Source organism: Heterocephalus glaber, unplaced genomic scaffold, assembly GCF_053883595.1.
Source record: "Heterocephalus glaber isolate CG9 unplaced genomic scaffold, H.glaber_assembly_v1.0 deba00001531, whole genome shotgun sequence".
NCBI classification, from domain to species: domain Eukaryota; kingdom Metazoa; phylum Chordata; class Mammalia; order Rodentia; family Bathyergidae; genus Heterocephalus; species Heterocephalus glaber.
This window is the reverse complement of record NW_028258329.1, coordinates 22,703,813-22,725,931: the sequence shown is the minus strand read 5'-3', so window position 1 is coordinate 22,725,931 and position 22,119 is coordinate 22,703,813. Positions and strand designations below refer to the sequence as shown.

General features: G+C 47.5%; 1 protein-coding gene, 1 long non-coding RNA gene and 1 pseudogene across 4 annotated transcripts; 1 reads left to right on the top strand and 2 right to left on the bottom strand.

The window, feature by feature from the left end:
* Positions 1-340: 340 nt before the first annotated feature.
* On the bottom strand, positions 341-7,829 carry LOC101699005 (uncharacterized). 3 transcript variants are annotated; one of them, XR_015441784.1, is made up of 3 exons: positions 7,628-7,767; positions 6,941-7,077; positions 341-522 (listed from the first exon to the last, which is right to left on the bottom strand). It is a non-coding gene; the product is annotated as an uncharacterized LOC101699005 (long non-coding RNA). The 3 variants fall into 3 exon arrangements; XR_015441785.1 differs by lacking the exon at positions 341-522 and adding an exon at positions 919-1,624 and having other exon boundaries at positions 7,628-7,829; XR_015441786.1 differs by lacking the exon at positions 341-522 and adding an exon at positions 5,559-5,732.
* Positions 7,830-7,935: 106 nt separating this feature from the next.
* LOC147824906 (uncharacterized) lies at positions 7,936-8,798 on the bottom strand (annotated as a pseudogene).
* A 20-nt stretch (positions 8,799-8,818) lies between these two features.
* On the top strand, positions 8,819-10,463 carry Tlnrd1 (talin rod domain containing 1). Its single transcript, XM_004852885.3, has one exon. The coding sequence runs from the start codon at positions 8,819-8,821 to the stop codon at positions 9,884-9,886; it is 1,068 nt and encodes a 355-aa protein (XP_004852942.1). The 3' UTR covers positions 9,887-10,463.
* The last annotated feature ends 11,656 nt before the right edge of the window (positions 10,464-22,119 follow it).

Here is a 22,119-nt window from a genome sequence, read left to right as displayed (position 1 = left end):
CCCCCTTGCTCTCCTATCGGTCCCCCCCCCCGTTCTCCTTCCTCCATCCCCCTCCGGAAGCCCCGCCCCACCCCGCCCTCCGGCACTGGTTGTCCAATCGGTACCAGCCCCGTCCCCGTTCCTCCACCCCCACCCTCCCGAATCCTACCCAGCCTGGGCCCCGCCCAGCTGGGGCCCGGCTCGCGGGCTCCTCCCTGGGCCTGCCCGGGCGCTCTACCCGCGCTGGGTCGCCCCAGAGTGAGCTCTCCGTTTTCCATTGGAGGCTAGCTTTTTCTCTAACTCACCAGCTGTGTCCACAAGTCCCCGCTGGGCCTCAGGAGCTGTCAAGCAAGCCTCGGTTTTTCGCCGGTGAAGTGAACTGGCGCTGGACGTCATTCTGGCAGCCGCCTCGGCTGTGACAAAGCCCTTTTGGGGTGCTGCTTCCCCTGGGCCTCCTGCAGCTTCTTCTGAGAACAGCCATTTAGAAGTCAGCGGCGGGACAGCAACTTGTCCCAGAACGTCACAAACAGGTCCCTCGGTGTCCTGCGCGTAACAGATGGAGCAGTGCACCTAGCTGTCAGTGCTGCTGTCACCCCCGAACTCCGACAGGCTCTCGTTTTTAAAAAACAATTTCCATTGTTTGAAATAGCTTCAGTCGGTCTCCTGATTTCAGCCTAATACTGGGGCTCTAACTAGTCGTTTTCAAGGCTGAATCGTGCTACTTTTTATCTCTTTAAAAAATGTTGCCAGAGATGCTTTAAAATTCCACGAGTTTTAAATGGTGGATACGTAAGAAGAAATGAACACTCAGTGATACTGTCAAACACTCAGTTAAAGTACAGAACCCAGGACTCTGCGGCACACTGACCACAGCTACGTTTGTCACACATTGCACACATTTTTTCCCATACCCTTGCAAGTAACATTGTATCTCAAAAAGCGGTTTTGTTGCATTTATTGCATTTTAAGTGTATATCGCAGCTGCTCTATGAATCGTTAAGCGTACTGGGCACCTCGGGGTTTTCCAAAATTCTTCAACTTTGATTCTTTGTATGTTTACATAATATTCTTCAATATTGTTACACCAGCGGCTTACTGGCTTATCTCCCTATTGCCGTGCACTCACTACCTATTTCTACTGTTACAGCTAGAGAAGAGCAACAGTAAACCTTTCTTCATGCTTTGTATGGAGGTGATTAACAGGCTTCATATAATAGAACACTAACTTTTTAAAGTTCAAAAAGATAGTGTCTTTGTTGTGACCAATATTTCTTTCCCAGAAGCAGGTAGAAAACAGTATCTAGGGTTGATGGTCACAAGTTCCAGGATGGCTACTGGAGCTCCAGCCATCTACATGACATTCAACCAGAGGAAGAAGGAAATCAAGCCAAGCAGAACATACTCTTCAGTGGGGTCAACTTTTTTTTTTTTCTGGTACCAGGGACCTAACTCAGGATTTTGATTTTGCGAGGCAAATGCGGCACCATTGAGCTAAATCCCCGGCAGGGGTCAACTTCTTTTAAGCATTCTTCTTCAAAGCTGCACATGACATTCTGATCTCATTGGCTGGAACCTGGCTTTCCAAGAGAAACTGGGAAATAAGTCGGATAGCTGTATGCACTGTTAGCCCAGTACAATCGGGATTCTGTTACCAAGGGAAAAGGATAAAAGTTTCAGTTGCATAAAGGTTGATGCAGTTTGTCTCCTACTGCAATGGTGATATTCTACATATTCCTGCCTGCGTATATGTAAACATTATGCTGTTTCCTATTGACACTGAGCAGAAACAACTTCTAAGGAAAAGAAGATTTTTCTTTTTCTTTCTGAAATCATAGGGGAAATGTCATGAGCTCCCTCCCAAGGGCACATTGCTCCACCCAGTGGCTTGGAGCTCTGTCCTGGTGCAGTCATGCTAAAAAACATGTGCAGCTGTGTGGATCATGTGCTGTTGGGAGGGGTCACCCTGGTAACTTATTCTGCCAGCTGCCAAGCTAAGGTGCAAAAGCACTGGAATTCTTGGCCCATGGGCTCTAGTTATAGAAAAAAAAGTCATTTTGTGTCTTACAGAAGCTGTTGGGATTGGGTAAAATGTTCCAGGATTACTGACTTTCATCTAAGGAGGAAACTCTTTTGGCTTAGAATCCACTGATGTGAAAACATCTGGATACACTGCCTTCTCAACACTTTGAGATTTTAAATACATTTCAGTGTTTTGGAACGTGATTTGGTTCAACTCTTGAGGAATTTATTTATTAACAACCTACTTTAAACCAAGAACCAAGGGAGGCACTGATGCAAACATGAATATAACAATTGTGCTCCTTGCTCTTGGACGTTTGAGAGTAGCAGGGGAAGTAAACAATATGCAGTAAATGTAATGCAGTTCACAGGAGGTCAGGGCCTGGAGGGATGATGTGATAATGATGATATCTGTATTTTAAGAGGAAATCCTGGTTTGGGAATTGCATAATTCACCCAAGGCCACATAGCCAGTACAGTAGTCGCAGGACAAATATCCGCACCCTGGTGTAGGGGACAGTGAGTTCTTCTTTGGTGGCTCCCCCTCACCAAGGCTCATCTGGGCTAACTAGTGAAGTACTCTACACAGTGTCACAGGGAGCCCCATGGAAATGGACTGAAAAGTCTGGAGCCAGGGGTATGCAGATGGGCCAGAGAGAGAACCAGGTCCAAGACCATGCCATCCAGTGCTGGACAGGAGGAAGAGGCTTGAAGGAAACTATGTGGCCACAGCCAAAGAATGCATGGGGTTAATTCTGTCCCCACCTCCATGGAGAAGAAAACTGTTTCTCAGATCTAATTAATATCCTAATCTGGGCCATCCTAGCTTGTGTCCTCAAGAGGGTGAAGGAAGAGTTTCTAGCACTTTGAAATCAGGCAGGAGTGACATTCAACATGCAGAAAACCTAGGATGGCATAATTACCAATACTTAGGGTGGTAAGGCTCTTGTGCCTTTGATGGCTGAACAGTGGGAAGGCACAAGGGAGGGCTTGGGGGTGGACTGAGGATGGGGGAGGTGATGTAATTGTGACCATGACCACCCACAGGCTGGGCCTACACTATTTCATGACTGTCCATACCCTTCTGACTATGGCTGAGTAAAAATTGTGGACATCTAGATTCTGGTTCAATAAAGAGACTTGTTTTTATCTGCAGAGAGGTTTAATGAATGAATTCTATAACCACTTATTGATGACCATGCAATACCTTAGATGTGAGCACCAGTAGATCAAGTTCCTGTCCTTTCTTATTTTTTGAGACAAGGTCTCGCTATGTAGTTCAGCGTGGCCTCAAACTCATGATCCTCCTGCTGCAGTTTCCTGAGTACTGGGTTTAGAGGCATGAACCACCACACCTGGCTCAAGTCCCTCCCCTCAAGAGATAACAAGTTGAGGGGACAGAGTTACACCATCCATTACAAACTCAAGAGGCCAGTAGTGACACTGAAGCTGTGTGTGCTGCACCAATTGACACAAGGGGTCAGAAATGCCCAAGGGGACCAGAGGCTCCAAGGGAAGTGACAATAAATCCTTCTACTCTGGTTATTGCCCAGGTGGTACACTGGGAGAGATCCAAAAGTGGTCAGGCATGATTTGTGTTCAGAGTCTAGGGTGCCTGAATCCTAGTACTCATTTCTCTTCTCCAAGGCTCTGAAAAATGGAAACTATCCAGAGATCACTGGCCACTAGAGAAAGAGGACACAGAATTTATTAATCTATGCATGCAACCTTCACTTCCACATAAGGTGTGCTGGCAAGTGACAGAAGAACACTCCAGATCTCCCAGGTCTTGGGACCTGAGTTCTCAGGTGTTTCTGATGAGGAAACACATAAGCCTCCCTCTCATCCCATCTCCAGCTGGCCAAGGAGGCAGCAGCTGGCTGTGGGAGTGGGGAGGTGAAGTAGTGGGTGAGGTCCTGCCTCATGCATGCTCTTAATGGATGGGAACAAAATATGCCAGGAAACAGGACACACCAGCTAAGGACAGTGACTGGTCCCATGTGAACCAAGGACTTTCAGTCATACTTGTGTGGCTAAAATAGGAGGGGTAGAATTATATTCTACAGATACTGAAAGGACAGCAATAAAGGGTGATGTTTGCATATTTGCAAGAAATTCTGGAGATGGAAATGGCCCATGGAGAGCACAAACACAACAGAGGGCCACTGGCCTTAAGAAGAGGTGTGGTGAGGAACAAACTGACCACCAGGTGGCAGTGTGTGCCCAGCACAGCCTGGTTGTTGGTGCACAAAGTCTGAGTGCAGGGTGAAAGCTGAGTATCAGAACACAGAGGACATATAATGGAGTATTATTCAGAAAGGAAATCCTGACACATACTAGGATATGGGTGAATCTTGAAGACATTATGCTAAGTGAAATGAGCTAGTCACAAAAAGACAAATATGATTGCACTTGAATGAGGTTTTTAGAATCAGATTCATGGAGACAGAAAGTAGAATGATGGGTGCTAGGGGAAAAGAGGGTAATTGTTCTCATATACCTGCTTGAAGTTCATTTGGTGGATATCCCTCTGGAACAGGTGAGAGGGTTAGGGGGCTTCCAATCCTGCCACTCCCAAACTCTGGCAGCAATGCCCTTCTTGGCTAAACCCTCAGCCAGTTCCCTCTTTGCATCTGGCTCTTTTGCTTCTTTATCAGATGTCTACTTAATGTGGGCCTCCATCCAGCACTGAGGATGAGTCAGGAGCCAGGTCACTCCCTGTGCAGCCCCAGCCACTTCTGTCTGTTCTGCTTACCTCCCCCAGTTAGCACTCAGTCCCCTGTTCCAGGTTTGTTCTCATGATGTCCATGGAAGTGAAGAATATTGAGTCCATTCATGATAACTAACTGAAACTTCCATCATCTTCACAACTATTTTCCTCTTTAGGATACATGGTTTTTATCCGGAGATACTCAAGACTTTGGAAACAGCCTCTTCACATCCAACCCTGATGAACTAGCCTCAGTATTCATTGAATAATTTTCAACCAACTCTATTATGTTGGCAGCTGCAACAAATATGTCACAGGCTGAGTAATTTGTAAGCAACAGAAAATTATTTCTTGAAGTTCTAGAGCAGTGATGGTGATCCTTTTAGAGCTTTCAATGATACAAACAGCCCAGTATAGCACGCATGCCATTGGTTTGCCACCACCATTCTAGAGGGTAGGAAGTCCCAGATCAAGGTGCTTACTGGGTCAGGATCTGGCAAGGGCCCATTCTTCATACAAAGTGCTTTGTTGCTGCATCCTCATGCGGCAGAAGGGCGAAAGGAAAAGGGTGCACAACTCCCTCACACCTCTTTCATGGGTGCATAATCCCATTTACGCAGGCTCCACACTTAAATCTTCAGCACTGCGCCCCCCCCCCGCCCATGCGAAGGCCCCACCACTTAACACCATCACATGGGTGATTCTGAAAATATGAACGGGGAGGTTAATACCATAGCACATACTTTGCATGGTATTTTTGTTTCTTTTAATTTTAAAGAGAGAGGGGGTGATAAGGTGGCGTTTTCTATAGAAAGCTGTTAACCCAGTGACTCTAGGAAAAGACATGATAAATAAGGCCTCTCCTATTCTCAAATTATACTAAATTATGCTGCAACAACACAATGCTCAAAGCTCAGTGGCTTCACACAACAAAAATTCACTTTGTGTTCACAACACATCCAGTACAGCTCTGAGGGGTCCGCTCCAGGCAGCTGCTCGGCTTGTGGCAACTCATCCTAGTCTCCTTGCAGATACAGCAAGGCCAGAAAAAGAGTGGAGAACATCAAGTCGGCTTCCATTGCCTCAGCCTGGAGGGGCAGGCATACCCTCCACTGACCTTTCAGTGGTCAGGATGAATCACAAGACTAATGGCCACAGGAGTATTTGCAATCCACACTATCCCTGCTGTAGTTTTTTTGCCCTCACTGTGCAAAGGGTAGAATTTGGACTACTTGTTTGTGAATCTCTTGCTCTTCTTGGATGCAAATCTCATGGGGAGAGGCCTCCTATTACCTATTATGTAACTCTGGGGCTCAGTGCAGTTGGCAGATGCCCAGTGTTTGTGGAGTGAATGGACAATGGCAGGAAGAGAAGGAGAACCTCGAGGCAGGTGGAGGTAGCACTTGGAAGGATCAGTTCTGTTGGAGCTACCCTGTCTAAAAATTAAGCAAGGAGGGTTTGGAAAACACTGCCTACAATTGCAAAAGCTGAAGGAAACCCTGTAGACTAGAGGAGGGCAGTCTGCGTGCAACACAGCTCCTGGCTAATGCTGGACACTCCCAGCAACAGTCACAAAACAACCTGTAGAGTAGGATGAAAGGGAGACAGAACTTCAGGGGCACCAAATGGCTTTGGGGGAAAAGATCTGATCGTAGAGCAGTTCCACACATGAACTAGGGGGCCGGGGATTTAGCTCAGTGGTTCCGGCACCTGCCTCGCAAGCGCAAGGTCCCGAGTTCGATCCCAGGTACCAAAAAAACCCGAAAATCAAAACGCACATGAACTAAGCAGAGGGAGAAAGGGCTGACCTCTTCCTTGCAGGAATTTAGAGCTAAGGTCTGAGGTGCTGTTCTTGGGTTACCATGGAGAGAGTCTGACTTGCCCAACTGTTTTTCTGTTGTAGAACAACAAAAGGGATTAACTCTACAGAATTGCAACTTGTCTAGAATGTCATCCATTTTATCCACTTCACTTTGCAAAGTAAACTAGTTCAGGTAGATTCTGGGGGATCTCTAGGGAGAGTAGAGTGAGAATCCATCCAGGTTGGAGTTTACTCCCCTCAGGTAACCAGGTCTCAATCCTGGTTAGCTTGTTATCAGCATGTCTCAAACTGGGCTTAGATGATAAAACTGAAGGTCACCCTAGCCATAAGTAACACGTTTGGCTGAGAAAAGTGGGCCTGGGGTCTCAGAAGTGTGACTGGGCCTATTTCAGGAGACCTGGGGCAGGCACCTGTGCAGAGGAAGCTCCTAGCCAGCCACTTCATGCAGTTCTTGGTCTGAGGGAGCCAGAGGCTGAGGCGGGATGGGCTTCTGCTGTCTCCTGACCTTCCGAAGTCCCTCAAGGAATCTGACCGTCTGTCTTGATAGCTGTAAAAAGGAGGCAATAATGTTTACCTCCAAAGGGAATCTTCTTTTCCAAAAATGGCCACTATTATTCCACTATACAGATAAAGTTATGAGGAGGCAACCTGCCGGTTAAGGCTGCTGCTCAAGGGACAAGGGCACACTATGGGACTCTGCTGTCAATGGACACCTGGAGAGAACTAGCACAAGGTCACAGGACTCATAAAGGCTGCAGAAAGACTGGCCCCAGGAAGTGTGGTTCAAAGCCCGCGCTGACGGCCTAAGGCTCCTTCAGTTAAAGGGAGGAAGCTAAGCATCTGCTCCTAAACTCCCCACCACTTCCCACAGCCGATCCCGTGCTGTTTCACTCATTCCTCACCCCTCAGAGCTCATCAGGACCCAGGAAGGCAGAGATCCAGTGCCACAAAGGGCGTGGGAGCTCGGAAGGCCAACCAAGTCCCACAGAGCCAGGCCAGGCTCCAGCGGGCCGCCAGGACCCGGTGTGGAGTGGCCACCGCCCTCCACCCTGGGACGCGGGTCACCTCAGAGCAGCTCGGGGCGGAGGAGAGCTTACGTAAGGCCAGCGGGCGGCTGCGCCAGGGTCCCCGAGGGCGCGCGGAGCCCCAGCTCCTCCACCGGGCACCACGGGAGGCCCGGAACCGGGCTGCGCAGCGTGTGTGGGGGGGGCAGCGGCGTCCTCCGGGCCACTCGCTTCCCGGGGGAGGAGCAGAGCCTCGCGCAAGCATCCGGGAGCGGCGAGGGGGCGGAGGAAGGGCGAGAAGAGGAAGCGGGATTTAAACGAAAGGCGGTGACGCCACACAAAAGATTTCTATAGGCTCCGGGGTGCGGCGCGCGGAGCGGAGGAGCGGCGGCGCCTGGCCGCGCTCGGGGACAGCGGGCGGAGGCGGGCGCGCTCCCCGGCCTCGTCCCGCCCTTCCTTCCAGCTCTCTCGCGCGCTCGGAAGTTGGTGGCGGGCGACGAACATGGCAGGAGCCGGGACCCGGGCCGACGTCCTCATCGCTGCGGGGACCTGCTGAGCGGGGACGCCGGGGACGCGCGCGGGGCGCCGATGCGCGGGGCGCGGGGCCGCGGGGGAGCTCAGCCGGTCTTCGGGATGGACGCGCGCGCGTGGGGAGGGCGTGCCGCGGCGCCGGGCCGCGCTCTGTGAGCCCAGAGCCCGCCGAGGGCTCCGCGGACCACACCCTCCGCCCGCAGCAGCCGCCGCGCCGTTCCCCACCCCGGCCGGGCGGCTGGACATGTGCCCGGAGCGGCCGCCGACGCAGGACGGTGCCGCCCGCCAGAGTCGCGGCGTCTGAAGCCCACGTGCGCCGCAGAGCCCGGGGCGGCCCGGAGCGCGCAGCCCGCGCGTCTTCCCGAGGAAAGGATTTCGGTTTCAAAGAGAGGAAGGAAGGAAGGACAACTCCCAGCGTCCCCGTCCCGCTTTCCCCACCCCGCGCCGGGCCGGGCCGGGCCATGCCCAGGAAGGCAGCGGTGGCCGGGCCGAAGGGACTTTCCGGGCGGAGCAGCGGCGAGGCGCGAGGACTGTGAGTGCACCCCGCCCGGTTCATGCTCTCTGCGAGCCCCTCGGGAGGCCGGACGCCGCAGCCCCTCGCCGCACCCCCGAGAGCCGCCCCGCGCCCGCGGCCCGCCGCGGTGGATGGCATGATGCCGCGCGCACAGCGCCGAGGCGCGGGCCAGCCGAGACGCGGGCGCGGCGGCGGCGGAAGCGGGGTCCCCAGCGGCATGCCAGTGCCCCCCGGGCGCGATGGCTAGCGGCAGCGCCGGGAGGCCCACCGGCGAAGCCGCGTCTCCGGCTCCCGCGGGCGCCGTCGGCGGGCGGAAGAGGCTGGTGTCCGTCTGTGACCACTGCAAAAGCAAGATGCAGCTGGTAGCGGACCTGCTGCTGCTGTCCAGTGAGGCGCGGCCAGTGCTCTTCGAGGGTCCCGCCTGCGCAGGCGCCGAGTCCTTCGAACAGTGCCGGGACACCATCATCGCACGCACCAAGGGGCTCTCCATCCTCACCCACGACGTCCAGAGCCAGCTCAACATGGGCCGCTTTGGAGAGGCGGGGGACAGCCTGGCGGAGCTGGGCGACCTCGTGGTGTCGCTAACCGAGTGTTCTGCGCACGCAGCCTACTTGGCGGCGGTGGCTACGCCGGGAGCGCAACCTGCGCAGCTGGGCCTGGTGGACCGCTACCGTGTGACCCGCTGCCGGCACGAGGTGGAGCAGGGCTGCGCCGTGCTGCGGGCCACCCCGCTGGCCGACATGACCCCGCAGCTGCTGCTGGAGGTGTCTCAGGGCCTGTCGCGCAACCTCAAGTTCCTGACGGATGCGTGTGCCCTGGCCAGTGACAAGTCGCGGGACCGCTTCTCGCGCGAGCAGTTCAAGCTGGGTGTCAAGTGCATGAGCACGTGCGCCTCGGCGCTGCTGGCCTGCGTGAGAGAGGTGAAGGCTGCGCCCAGCGAGCTGGCGCGAAGCCGCTGCGCCCTCTTCAGTGGGCCGCTGGTGCAGGCTGTGGGCGCGCTGGTGGGCTTCGCCACCGAGCCACAGTTCCTGGGCCGAGCAGCCGCCGTTAGCGCCGAGGGCAAGGCGGTGCAGACCGCCATCCTGGGTGGCGCCATGAGCGTGGTGTCGGCCTGCGTGCTGCTGACCCAGTGCCTCAGGGATCTGGCGCAGCACCCCGACGGGGGCGCCAAGACGTCGGACCACAGGGAGAGGCTGAGGAGCTCGGCCTGCGCCGTGTCTGAAGGCTGCACCCTGCTATCTCAGGCTTTAAGGGAGAGGTCTTCGCCCAGGACTTTACCGCCAGTGAATTCCAATTCTGTGAATTAGCACCCCCACCAACCCCTTATTCCCCGCCCCCGCCCCCCCCTCCCCCGGCCAAGGGAAGACACTTATTCTCTGCCCTTCTCCATTTATACCAAAGAAATTACAGGTGAACCCTGCCCTGCGCCCGGATGTTCAGTGCTCAAGAGGAATCCTCGGAAAGGCGGGCCAGAGGCTGCCTGGCCCTTGCCACACCGAGTGGGAGCAGAGGAGAGTGGGCAATGGTTTCGGTATTACCCCTCGCCCCAGCCCAGCCCATCAACTATATTGATTATTAATTGGGCAGGAAGGAGCTCATGGGTTCATTTTTTTTTTTTTAATTAAAAGAAAGGTTACCTCAGTTTTCACTCCTTAGACATGGATGTAGCTACCTTTTTGTATGTCTTTTTTTTTTAATTAGTATACTTGGTGTGGAAAGAGTATGACTTGACCATGTGATTTGCAAATCGGGGGAAAGCTACTGTGAGCGTGTGTTTTATTTTTAATTTACACTATAGAGTGATTTTTCCCCCCCAATGTCAAGTTTTTACCTTGCATGTACTGGAGTATTTATTTCATCTATTAAAATGTTCTGTTTCTCAGATGACTCTTTGCAGTTATTGTAAGCCTTCCCAGTAACTGTTGTTTTGCATACTGCCTGTCACTCTGGAGAGGGACAGAGGAAAAGGCCACTCCAGAGTGGGAGCTGCGACCCCAGTTCCCAACCCTCACCACTTTTCTAAGAATTATCCCTTTGCGGAGCCTAGGAATCCAGAAGAGATGAATGTGTGTACCATTCTGTTTTTTTAAAGGCAGGTGACCCAGATCGGTTGGATGGACATTTAGTGTAGGTTTTGTCTTGGTGTGAGTTTCACTGGGAAGAAATTTAGCTGCCTTTGTCTCACTCATCTTCCTACCATAATGAACCCTGCATCAGGCCACTAAAGTCTGATTTGTATTCTGCCTGTCGTTTGCAGATTAAAGCACTTCCTAATCCTGAGTGGGACGCGGGCCTTCCCCCAGCTCAGGCTCTGCCTGCAGGCCTTGAAGGGCTGTGCATCAGTGAGATATGGAGCAGCCTGTATGAAGACAGGTTATTCATAGGAGATCCCCAGGACTCCAGGAAAAAAGTAGAGAGGGTCCTAAACTGCTCAGTAGAGGAAGGCATGTTCTGGAAAGTGTTAACTTTCTGAGTCTCTCAGTTGCAGGCAGAATGCTTACTATTGTGACCTTGATCTAAGATATGCTGTGGTTAATTTTATGTTGAAAGAATGCTTTGTTGATTGAAATTTGGAGTTAGGTTAAGATAGTTTGCCACTCTGCAGACTTTTAAAGGATTTGAGGGGGTAGTAATAGTGGAGTATATAGTTTTGCTGCACCTAGTTAAATGTTGAACATTTAACTTACTAAAAGAATAACAAATTTATTTGGAGTTCTTGAAGCCTGGGAGGGCCACATGGATAAAAACTCATTCATGCTTGAAATTTGTCAAGTTTACATTTTTCTTGGGATTTATTGTGCTTAAACCTTTGCCACTCCCACAGATCTGAAAAGAATTTTTCACTCTAATACATTAGAGAGAGGAAAGCTATATTGACTGTTCTACTCACTTGAATGGCTGTGTTTATTGCAAGGATATGAAAGTCAATGTGTAAAATGTCTTTTACCTATTTTAGGTAAGACTAGGACTATTTCAGTGCTCTGAATTTAAAGTTTGAAAAGGCTTAAAATTGTAGGGTACATAATTCTTTTAAAATGGTCAAGGGAGCAGTTTTTCTCTTGGGTCCTGGTAGATTAAGCTTTTTGTTTTGTTTTGTATTTTGAGACAGGGTCTTGCTATGTAGCCCAGGCTGGCCTTGAATTCACAGCAGTCTTCCTGCCTCAGCCTCCTGAGTGGAGGGAGGTTTAAGTGCAAGGACAACAGGTTAGATTGAACTTTTAAAGTAAAAGATGAAAAATGACTTTGAGAATGTTTGCCTTGCCTCCTTCACTAATGTAGTTTGGATCAGGTTCAGGAAGATTTTGATGGTGAGGAAGTGGGATTTATGTGCCAATGACAATCCTACATGCATCTAGAAATTCTTAATTGGGTTTATATAAATAGGGATAGAATCTATAATCATACGGTTCATTGAGCCTGTGCAGATCACAGAGAGTAACTCAGAGGAGCAGACCCAAAAGAAGGGCCAGAAGTTTGTAAATTTGGTATATGATTAGGAACAAAAGAATTGCCAGTTTTTTTCCTGGACTCGTTCCTTGCAGCAGTAGTTTTGGGGGCAGTTCAAGCCAAAAAGAAATTACTTGCCCTATCAACTTGGATGAAGTTAACCAGCTAGTCAGCAGATTAATCTTGAATCTTCTCTTTCCCTTAGCCAAATGATAACTGCTCTCATTGTTTCAGTACAGGAAAGATCTGGGTATGTAATATTAAAAACAACCTCTATCTTCTCAAATTAATAAAATTTCAAACTTTCACAACAGTAATATTTAACCCTAACTCCCATCCCATCCTCCCATCTATGAGATAAAGTTCAAGATTCTTTTCCTCAGCAGGTGTCTGTAATGAATTCTGCTTCTATTTTTTCCTAGCTGGTTTCAAGAAGCCAGAAGGAACATGCACACATTACTTCCGTGTCTGCATTGCCTGGCTAGGCAAGGGACTTGGACATAGGTCTTTGGCACTTAAACTTTCTTCCAGTATACCAGGTTGCTAAACTTGTTTTTTAAATACTGCCTGATTTTTTAAAAGGAGTATCTCTGACCTAATTCATAATAGGGTCTAATAAGGTCAGCAGAGATTCTGGTTCCAGGAAAATCAGGCTGGCCTTATTTCTCTCAGAATTAAACGACAGGAGAGATAATTTAAGATATCACTCTGGGTTCTTCTGACTTAATGTTTCATACACAGGCTACACGCATACCATTCTGACCAGGGGTGTTAAGTACCATGTTCCTCAGAGCAGCCAGGAAAAAATCACTTTGTTTCAGTACTTAACAAAACCTATTATTTATGACAGTCTACTTGAGAAAATGGGACAGTCCAGGCTTTCAAACATAAGATTTAACTCCCCAAAAAGCACAACCCTGTCTTTCTTAGGCTTTTGTAAGTTTGGCCTTAATTATTCACTTTGGGTTGATATGGGAAATGCAGTAATTGTGCATGTGTTTTTTCTGCCCCAACCTCTATCGTCTTTATAATTCTGGAGGCATCATCTCATTGGTTATTTTATACTTTCTTTTTGAGCTGGCACAGGGATCTAAAATATTTGGCAGTTTGAAACAGCTAATTTTAACAGAAACACCTGTTTTTCCGAATGAGTGTGACTATGGCAACATGCAGATCGGGCAAAAAAGGTTTGAAAAAAATGACTGCCTGAGCCTGTTCTGAACAACTAAGAGGGAAGGGAGAAGAATGTAAGAGGACTCGGGGAAGAACCCATAGACTGTAGCATGTACGTCAGGGTCTGCTCCCTGTGCTGACCTCTGCCGTCCAGCCACTGGGAGGGACCTTGAAGAGCCATCGCTGGGCTTCAGTAGGGACACAGATACTCATGTTCCCTCCAGGAAAATTCTAATTTTCTTTCTTTGTTGACATATGTGTGAAAGGAATTGGTTCATTTTTCCCAAGTAAAGTTGCACTTTAGGATTGTTCGGATGGGTAAGTTGTCTGCTCCCCCCACAGTGGTACAAAGCTCAAAATTAACTGTGCAGATACTTTGAGAAAAAAGTGTGATACTAGCATCTATGATTGGGGTCGGTTTAATCGTTAAACCCCTGAATGTTACAGAGGTTATACAGCCTGATACCTGTGTGGTTTTTTTTTTTTTAAATGCATGTGTGTACAAGATGCCTGCAGCAAGTATACATAAGCAAATAGTTAAAATTGTTCCCAGAAATGGAAGTTATAATGCTCATTCATTTGGCAAATATTTATTGGGAGTCAACTCTATGTGGTAGGCACTGGGGTACATCTGTGAGTGAGACGCAGTCCCACTCCTTGGGAAGGTTGCAGTCTGGATTCAGTACTGCTTGAAGTTGGGTCCATGGACCCACAACATCGGTCTGCGTTTATTCAGTCAGAAACACTGGGGCCTGAGCCACCTGTGTTTTCCCCAACCCTCCCAGGAGAACCATGTTGGAGAACCACTGGCCTGTGGACTCCGGTGGCTTCTTTTCATCCCTCCCAACTTTGTATCTGGAGCACAGTATTTCTCTATCAGGAGGTAATGGCATTTCTTCATGTTCCTTGTTTGCTCAGCTTGTGAGAACTTTTCTTTATATAGAAGACACAGTTGGTCTTCTGTTAACCTAGAGTCTTTGAGAATCCAGATTTTCCTTGTAGGGAGTGTGTGTGCATATGTGTACCTCAAGTACAGACTTCCCCCCATCCTTTGGAGGTAAACTGAAATCATACAGTTGTAAACTATTGACATAGCTTTGTGTTGTCTATTGAGGACTCTTGTCCTGGAAAGCTGGAAATCACCGACAAGGTAATTCAAAACCAAACCATTAGTTTTTTGTGCAAGAAAGAGCATTTTGCTCTTGAATTTGTAAAGTCTTATGTTCACAGCCAAATGGTGTGCAGATTTATTTCAAAGCTCACTTTTAGGGCTTTATGATATACCCAGGAAAGTGCCCTTTAATGTTGACCATGCACCAGGAGTTAGAATGGCTGTTTAGAACCACAGCTGGCACTAACATCCTCCATCAATTGGTAGATACACAAATCTCGGCCCTAGCTCCAGACCTACCCAGATAGTTTCTGTGCTTTGGCAAGATTTCCAGGTGATTTCTGTCACATCAACACTCAAGCAGCATTGTCTTAGGAAATGAATGTGGTGGCTATCACCTAATCATGGTTTTATGGCTTACTGTGGGAACTTGAGCATTTTTTGTGTTTACTTAGCTCTTTGTATATTATGTAATTTGATCCTCAGAACAATCTCCTGAGGCAGGCAGGTATTACTCACTGGGGCTGTCATCTAAATGTTTGTGCCTGTTTTCCGGTTGTAAAAATTAAGCCAAATATTTATAAGGAATTCTCATGAAGTAGAAGGACTTGCAATGAGAATAGTTCTATCTGGTTCATAAAGTCATGTCATTGAACATGACGCTAAAATCAGTTCCCTTTAGTAATATTGCCTTTACAGCAAGGAAGTAGTTTGATGTGTAAGTCTATTCAAATGCTTAATAAATATAACCAGATTCTGTTGTAGCAGACACAGAGAGAGGACTTTGTTAATCCTGCATCAGAAAGGGTCATACATATGTGATGCATGCAACTTTCCTAAGCATGTTCCCCTGGAAGGCTGCTGCTAGAACAATAGTGCATCAGCTGAGTGTTGACAGCTTCAGATTTTGCTCACACTTGCCTAGATTTAGATGTTATTTAAGATCCTACCAATCAAGCAAAAAACTCATTAATCACTTACCTTGGTTATATTGTCAGTCAATGTTTTAGGAGAGCTGGCTTGGTAATAAATCTCCAGAACCTGAAGATGTTATGGTAGGGACCCAGGTCAGTTTAGTGCTTATTGATACCCTTACAGTGTGTAGTTTTTCCTCTCTGATGACCACCAGCTTCCTGTTCTAAAAGTAACAAGTCATACCAGCACCTTCCTTCAGGTAGAATTTTTCATATACAGATTTTCCTAAAAAGTTTCCATGGCAGTTACATTTTACTTAAACCTTCCTTCTCTTATAAGTTCCATGCAAAACTTACTTGTGATCCTAATTTAAGTTTCACTTGGAATTGAATTTTAAAGGCATGGGCTTAGAAATGCTATGGAGAGGCCAGGGATTTAGCTCAGCAGCCCTGTGCCTGCCTGGCAAATGGAAGGTCCTGAGTTCAATCCCCAGTACCGGGGGGGGGGGGGATGCAAAATGCTATAGAAAGTTATCTCTAGGACTAACGAAAACAGAACATCTGATATTTCAGGCATTGTGATCATGAGTTCATACTACTTAATAGTGGTTTCCATGATTCCATTTCTTTTAATGGAATCTGCTGTGGACATTACATAGGTGCAGCTTGTGACTAAAGAGAGTCTCATGAAGAGAGCTTTATACCTGATTTGGCTGAGCCATAATGACTGATAGTTTAGGAGAAAATAGTTTTTCTATTTGGAAGAATAGTTGCCAACATAACTAAAGCAAAAATATCAACTAAATAGATTTTAAAGATGTATCCTTATGGTGGCTCAAGGATTCTAATTCCCTTTGTCTCTTTCTGGAGCTGAACCAAAGCTTTGTGCCTCCTGAAATTTCTGGAAGCCCTGGAAGTTCTTGACTTCATCATGAGCTATCTGATAGATTTACACAAATAACAGATGAGTGGGTAACCTCATTGTCACATAAGGTCAAGTTGTTGCTAAGAGCACTATATCACTCATGAGTTAGGTCTAGAATAATGCCAGGTTTAGCCAGTTTAATGGTAAAAGTTTCTGATTTAGCAAACATTTTAGTAGATGTCTGTGACAGTTTTAAATATGCTCTTTGTATTCTCTTATACATTAGCTAGCTATGTGTTGCTACATCAAAATACCAGAGGAGGCTAATTTTGTAAAGAGAAAAGGTTTAGTTTGCTTACAATTCTGAGGGGTCAAAGCATCGTGCCTGCATTGAATAACTTCTGGCAAAGGCTGTCCCAGCTGTGGTTACAAAATGACCATTGCCAAATAGAAGTCAAAGAAAGACAGAGTTGGACAGACAGACATAGACAGAGACAGAGAGAAACAGAAAGGGAGAGGGAGAGGGAGGGGGCGAGAGAGAGAGAGAGAAAGAGAGAGAGACAGAGAGAGAGAGACAGAGACAGAGACAGAGAGAGAGAGAGAGAGAGGTCCATCCCATAAGTCTGTCTGATAGCCTGGCATTCTTAGCCACATAGCTACAGTGAATGAAAGAAGTTCTAGGATGGAGTCCCTCTGATCTTTTTGGTCAGATGCATTCAACTTGGTTATTGTTTTTTGGGGTTTTTTAGATTTTTTCCATTAAGTTTATTGGTACATTTTAGGTATAAAATACAGTTACATTCATCATTGGGCTCTTGTACCATCTTGGTTATTGTTTAACCTGACCGATGATAGCTCCTGTGGGTTTTCTCCTGAACTTCACTTAAATTAAGCTTTTGGTCTTAACCCCTTCTGGGCCATTTGCAGAGAGGTCTAGGTACCCATGGCTCCCTTGTAAAGGACTCAGGCAAAGCTGATTCTGTGGACAGCGGGATTTTCATCTTCTGCAATGTCCTGTGTCCTAAAGGATGCTTGAGGAAGGCTGGCCTCTGGCTGATCTAGTAACCTCCCCTTGGAGTTCTAAAATGCAAATGTCTTTGTTACTCGCCCACTTACAACACTTCCCTGGCCCTGTCTTGACCTTTGGATAAAAGCCTTGCTCCTCAGTGAGGCATCTCTAACTAATTTGTTCTCTCCTAGCTTCCATCCAGGCCACACCCATCACACTGAGCCCCACCCAGCTGGCACTCAGAGTTCCTCTCATTGTCCTGCCTTCCTTCTGCCTCTGAGATGTGGTACAAGGTGCCTTTTCTTGGGCCACCCACCCTGCCCCCTGCTTCTCCTCCTCAGCTCTCTCCCCATCCTCAGGCCCAGAGGCCACCTCTCCTGCCAGTCTCTGTAGTACCCTCTGCTTGTTATGTTAGTACTGACCAAGTTACTGTAATTCTTCTTACTTACCTATGTTCCCAGTACAGATCATCACATGGTAGCATCATTTTATTCGCCAGAAACAACACAGAAGGCCCTTGAAAAGAACTTCTGCATAGACAAGTGTAGTGTTTACGTGTCATATCAGTCTTTCAGAGATGAGAGCCTGGAGAGTGAACTGTTTCATAAACCTTTCTCTTTGCCTGGGTACCTGGTAGTCAGTGACCAAGTTCTTTCCATTCTCATAGTAGCACCCTCAGCAGCTGCACTGCCAGCCTCATAATCTCAGCCCTTATGGATTCTGTTCTGGACGATGAGAGCTCCCGCAACCCTGGATCTACTGCCCAGCTGGGGTCACTTTTGTCATCTTCTGTCTTCCCTCCAGCCCTGTCTCTCATACAGCAAATCCAGACACTAAACTGCAACTTCTAGCTGGCAGAATCTTAGCACTGCCATTGAGTACTGATGACATGCCTCTGGATTGGCCCTTGTTAGGGGGCTCTGACTGGTGGAACTCTCCTTCCTATCTCTGTGCTTTGCTTTTGTTGGTATCTTGCACAAAATGCCTTTCCCACCGCCTGAGCAACTGGTGACCTCTGTAGCCAGATCATGTCTAGAGACCAAAAACTAGGACTGTCCATCTGTGCTGCCTGACAGGGCTGCCTTGGAATGCCTGGTTGCTGATGCTCCAGGGATTTGGGTGAATTCCATGGTTACAGGGAGAGGCCCTGGGTGAACTGAGTGCTGCCTTTAGCAGTTCATCTAGGTTCCTTGGAGCCCCAGCTATGTCTGGGCTCTGGGCTTAGGACAGGTTCTAGCCTGCTGATGACTCTTGTTCCTCTCTCGGGGTGATACTGGGTCCAGCAGCATTGGGAAATGGGGTGGAACCCTGGGAAGGGAGCCTTTCCCACACATGGATGGAGAACCCTACTACTCCCCAGGGAGCCCTTGAAGCTATCATAAGAATTGACTGAGAGAGTGAGTCCTGGCTTCCAGCCCTATAATTGTTATAATAAAAGATTGCTCCTGGCTTTCCATAATCAGGTTTTGGTTATAATAATGTACTTAAGGCGGGCTCTGGGTGAGCGGTGCCTACTTCTTCTGACACAGGCCAGGCCTCCGTGAATGGATGAGATGGCTGAAGCCTCAGGAAAGAAAAGAGGGTGTTGTGTTAAAGCCCAGAGATGCAGAGACACTAAAAGCCTTGGGGGCCTCAAAGTCATCAGCAGTGACATTTGGGGCTTTTGGCTGAATTTCCAATTTGCACCCACTATTTAAATAGTTTCATTAATTTTTTAACGTTCAATTGTTGACACCATCTGAAATATAAGATTATAGCTATGCCACCAAATTAAAGAAATGCTTGAAACAAAGCTATTATATATATGTAACTTTTTCTGCCATACTTTTCCCTCTCCAGGCAGCCCTCTCCAGCCACTAGTGCTGTAGTTCTGGTTTCAGATGCAGATGGAGATGGGCCAGATGGAGAGAGTGGCCACAGTCAGAGGCTGCTGAAGTGAGCTGCTTGAGTCCCTCTCTGATGTACTGACAATGACATACTGGCTGTGGTTGGGGAGAGGTGCTAGACACTGCTGGAAACCTCAGTATTATCTCAGTGGTGTGGGGCCCTCATGTGATGAGTACCAAATGACCTAGCTTCCCTCAGATGGGTTTCCAGCTTTGAAAGGGATTTGGGGTGGATTAAGGAAGAAGAATAATGACTTCGGTGGCCCTGCTTGGAGAACATGCCAAAACAGGGACCAGAGACACAATCTGGGGTCCTGTTCACCCAGCAGAAAAGATCCTAGCTCAGGGTGTGAAAGGATGACAGTGAGAGGGAGAAGTCTGTGCTTCCTCTCTTTGGATTTCCCTGCCTCCTCACCAAACAAAGCCCATGCATTTCTGATCCTGGGATGCCAGCATCTCAATCCCTGCAGATCAGCTTCTAGCAGCTGAAGGCAGGCTCACCAGCCCTCACAGAGGCAAGCCCACTTTCTGCCACCAGGTCCATTTATACATTCAAGGTCCTCATTCTTGCCAGCATGGGCATACTGGAGCCACTTCAACTGCCAGCTCCTGGAACCCACTCTGGGCTGTGCATTAGGGATACATAAGTATGACCCATCCCCTATGTTCAAGAACAATTGATGCCCATTGAAGAGAACTTGCTAGTCAGTAGTGATGAGCCAACCCCCAAATCCTGCAAGGCTCAGAGGAATGAATCTGAGCTGGTGTTTTTTGGGGTAAAACTTCTTGGGACAGAAACCTCGACTCAGTGCTCTTTGAGTCACTCAGCTGTTATTTCTCTGTCCTTCATCTGCACCATCTTGTCTGTGAACATCAGGTTCAAGCCTGGCCTCCTCCTTTCCCAGAGGGAGGATATCATACTTGGCTCCCAGATCATCCATCTAACTCATTAGTAAAGCTGTCAAAAAAGTCATTGAGATTGTCCTTGATGACTTGCTCCCTAGGAGAGAAGTTCTCTGCCCAGATTGTGCTGGGCAGGGGAGGGGGTGTCACCTGGGCACGACTTCTATCTCTATAAGGGGCCTTACTCAGGAACATTGTCAACCACAGGCTCTGGCCTGGCATTTTTCTTGACACCAAATATTGGGGAATGTGTGAATTCTGATGCCATGAAATAGCAAAGTCTTGAAGCCTACATGGAACTAGGACTTCGGAAGAAGTAGAATATGTTAACTTGCAACAATTTGGAGCTAAAGATTACAGCAGTGCTTAGAAGTTTCAACATGTGGCACAACTTGGAAGCCTTTAGACATTGCATAACATCCTGGAGAATAGGGAGCTGGCCTACATTGTCACCTAGGCCAATGGTTCCAAGATGCTGGCTGAGGACCCAAGCTGATCTGTGATGAAGATTCCACATCTGAGCAAAGTGGAAAAAAGGACTGTGAAATATAAAGTTACTTGCATTACCAATATTCTTCCTCCATATTAGTTGTTAAAAAGTCATCTCAGGGGCCAGGGATTTATCTCAGTTGTTCTGCTCCTGCCTCGCAAGTACAAGGTCCCAAGTTCGATCCCTGGTACAGAAAAAAAATAGTCATCTCCTGAAAATAATGGTGGTAGTTGCAATTTTTACAATTATTCTTGCATTACAAAATTAAGTATTTTTATTGTTTATATCTAGATGTCCTCCCAAAACCTTGTGTCCTCTTAGGTGGGGCTTTGGAGATAACTGAATTATGGATACATGATCCTTGATTTGTCCACTAATGGGTTTATAGCTGGGCATGATAATGGGAGGTAAAGCCTGGTGAAAAGAGGTGGGTCACAGTGGGCTTGGCCTGGAAGGATACATATTCTTCCTTCTCCCTTGATTCCATCCTGCTTCCTGCCTACCCTGCCATGGACTGTTCCTCCTCTGCCATGCTCCTCTGCCATGCCTTGCTGTGAAGCCAGCTGACTATGAACTGAAACCTCACAAACTGTGAGATAAAATAAACCTTCCCTCCTTTAACTTGTGTATGTCAGGTATTTTGTCTCAGCAATGAGAAAGTAACTAAGATGATTATCAACCTGTTTTTAGTACTTCCAACCTTGAAAAAGATATGTTACTGAACTCAGAAGCCTTAAAATCTGAGAACCACTGACTTTGACTGTCTGTGAACATATTTTGAGACCTAGGGGTTTGTCCCTGAATGCATATTTGAGTTTATGCATTCTTTTGAAGTATGTGTAAAAATAGTTTCAATGGTGAATTCAAGCAAAGAAGCATTTCTGAATGCTGAGACTTCCCTTGTTACAAAAAAACCACTGCTTAATTTTGGTTTAGTAAATTTATCTTCAATTTAACCAGCATGAGGAAATATTATTATATATTTAGGTTAGAGCAAGTCAGTCATTCTCAAAGTTATCTCTGTGTCAAGATGATCAGGAATACTTGTTAAAGACAAGTTGCTGGACCTCATTCCCAGAGTTTGTGAGTCAGTAGCTTTGGGATAGAGATTGAAAGTTTCAACTTTTCACAAGTTCCAAGGTGATCTTGCTGGTTTGGACCATACATTGAGAACCACGGGAGATGGCCACTGACTATCAGCCCTGGCTGCTCACTGGGTTCCCTTGGGGAGTTAAAAATGCTGATGCCACTAGGTATGATGGTACATGACTATATTTCCTGTTTGGGAGGCTGAAGCAGGAGGATTGCAAGTTTGGGGTCAGCCTAGACAATTTAGTGAGACCCTGTCTCAAAAAATGCAAAGGGCTGGGTTGTAGCTCAGTGGTAACATGTTGGCCTAACATGTGTGAGGGCCTGGGTTCAATCCCCAGTATCATAATTTTTTTCCAATTAGAACCATTAAATTAATTAAAATATAACTCTAATACTATGCATGGGTGTACTTCAGCAGGATTGGTCATTTCCTCACCATTTGTCATTTTGGTCTGTTACTTTGCCCAAAGCTTATTATTACAAGTAGTTCTTTTTCTTTAATTTAAAAAAATGTTATTAGTACATGTTTGCAGTACATAATGATTACATTCACCATGGGGAATTAGTATGTGTACAAAACACATCTTGATTCTTTTCAACTTCCTTTTTCCTTTTCCTTCTTCCCCCTTCCCTCTGTCTGTTGGTTCCCT

Excerpts from the sequence above, each read along its gene's own strand:
- Tlnrd1 (XM_004852885.3), top strand. The coding sequence starts at position 8,819 with ATGGCTAGCGGCAGCGCCGGGAGGCCCACCGGCGAAGCCGCGTCTCCG.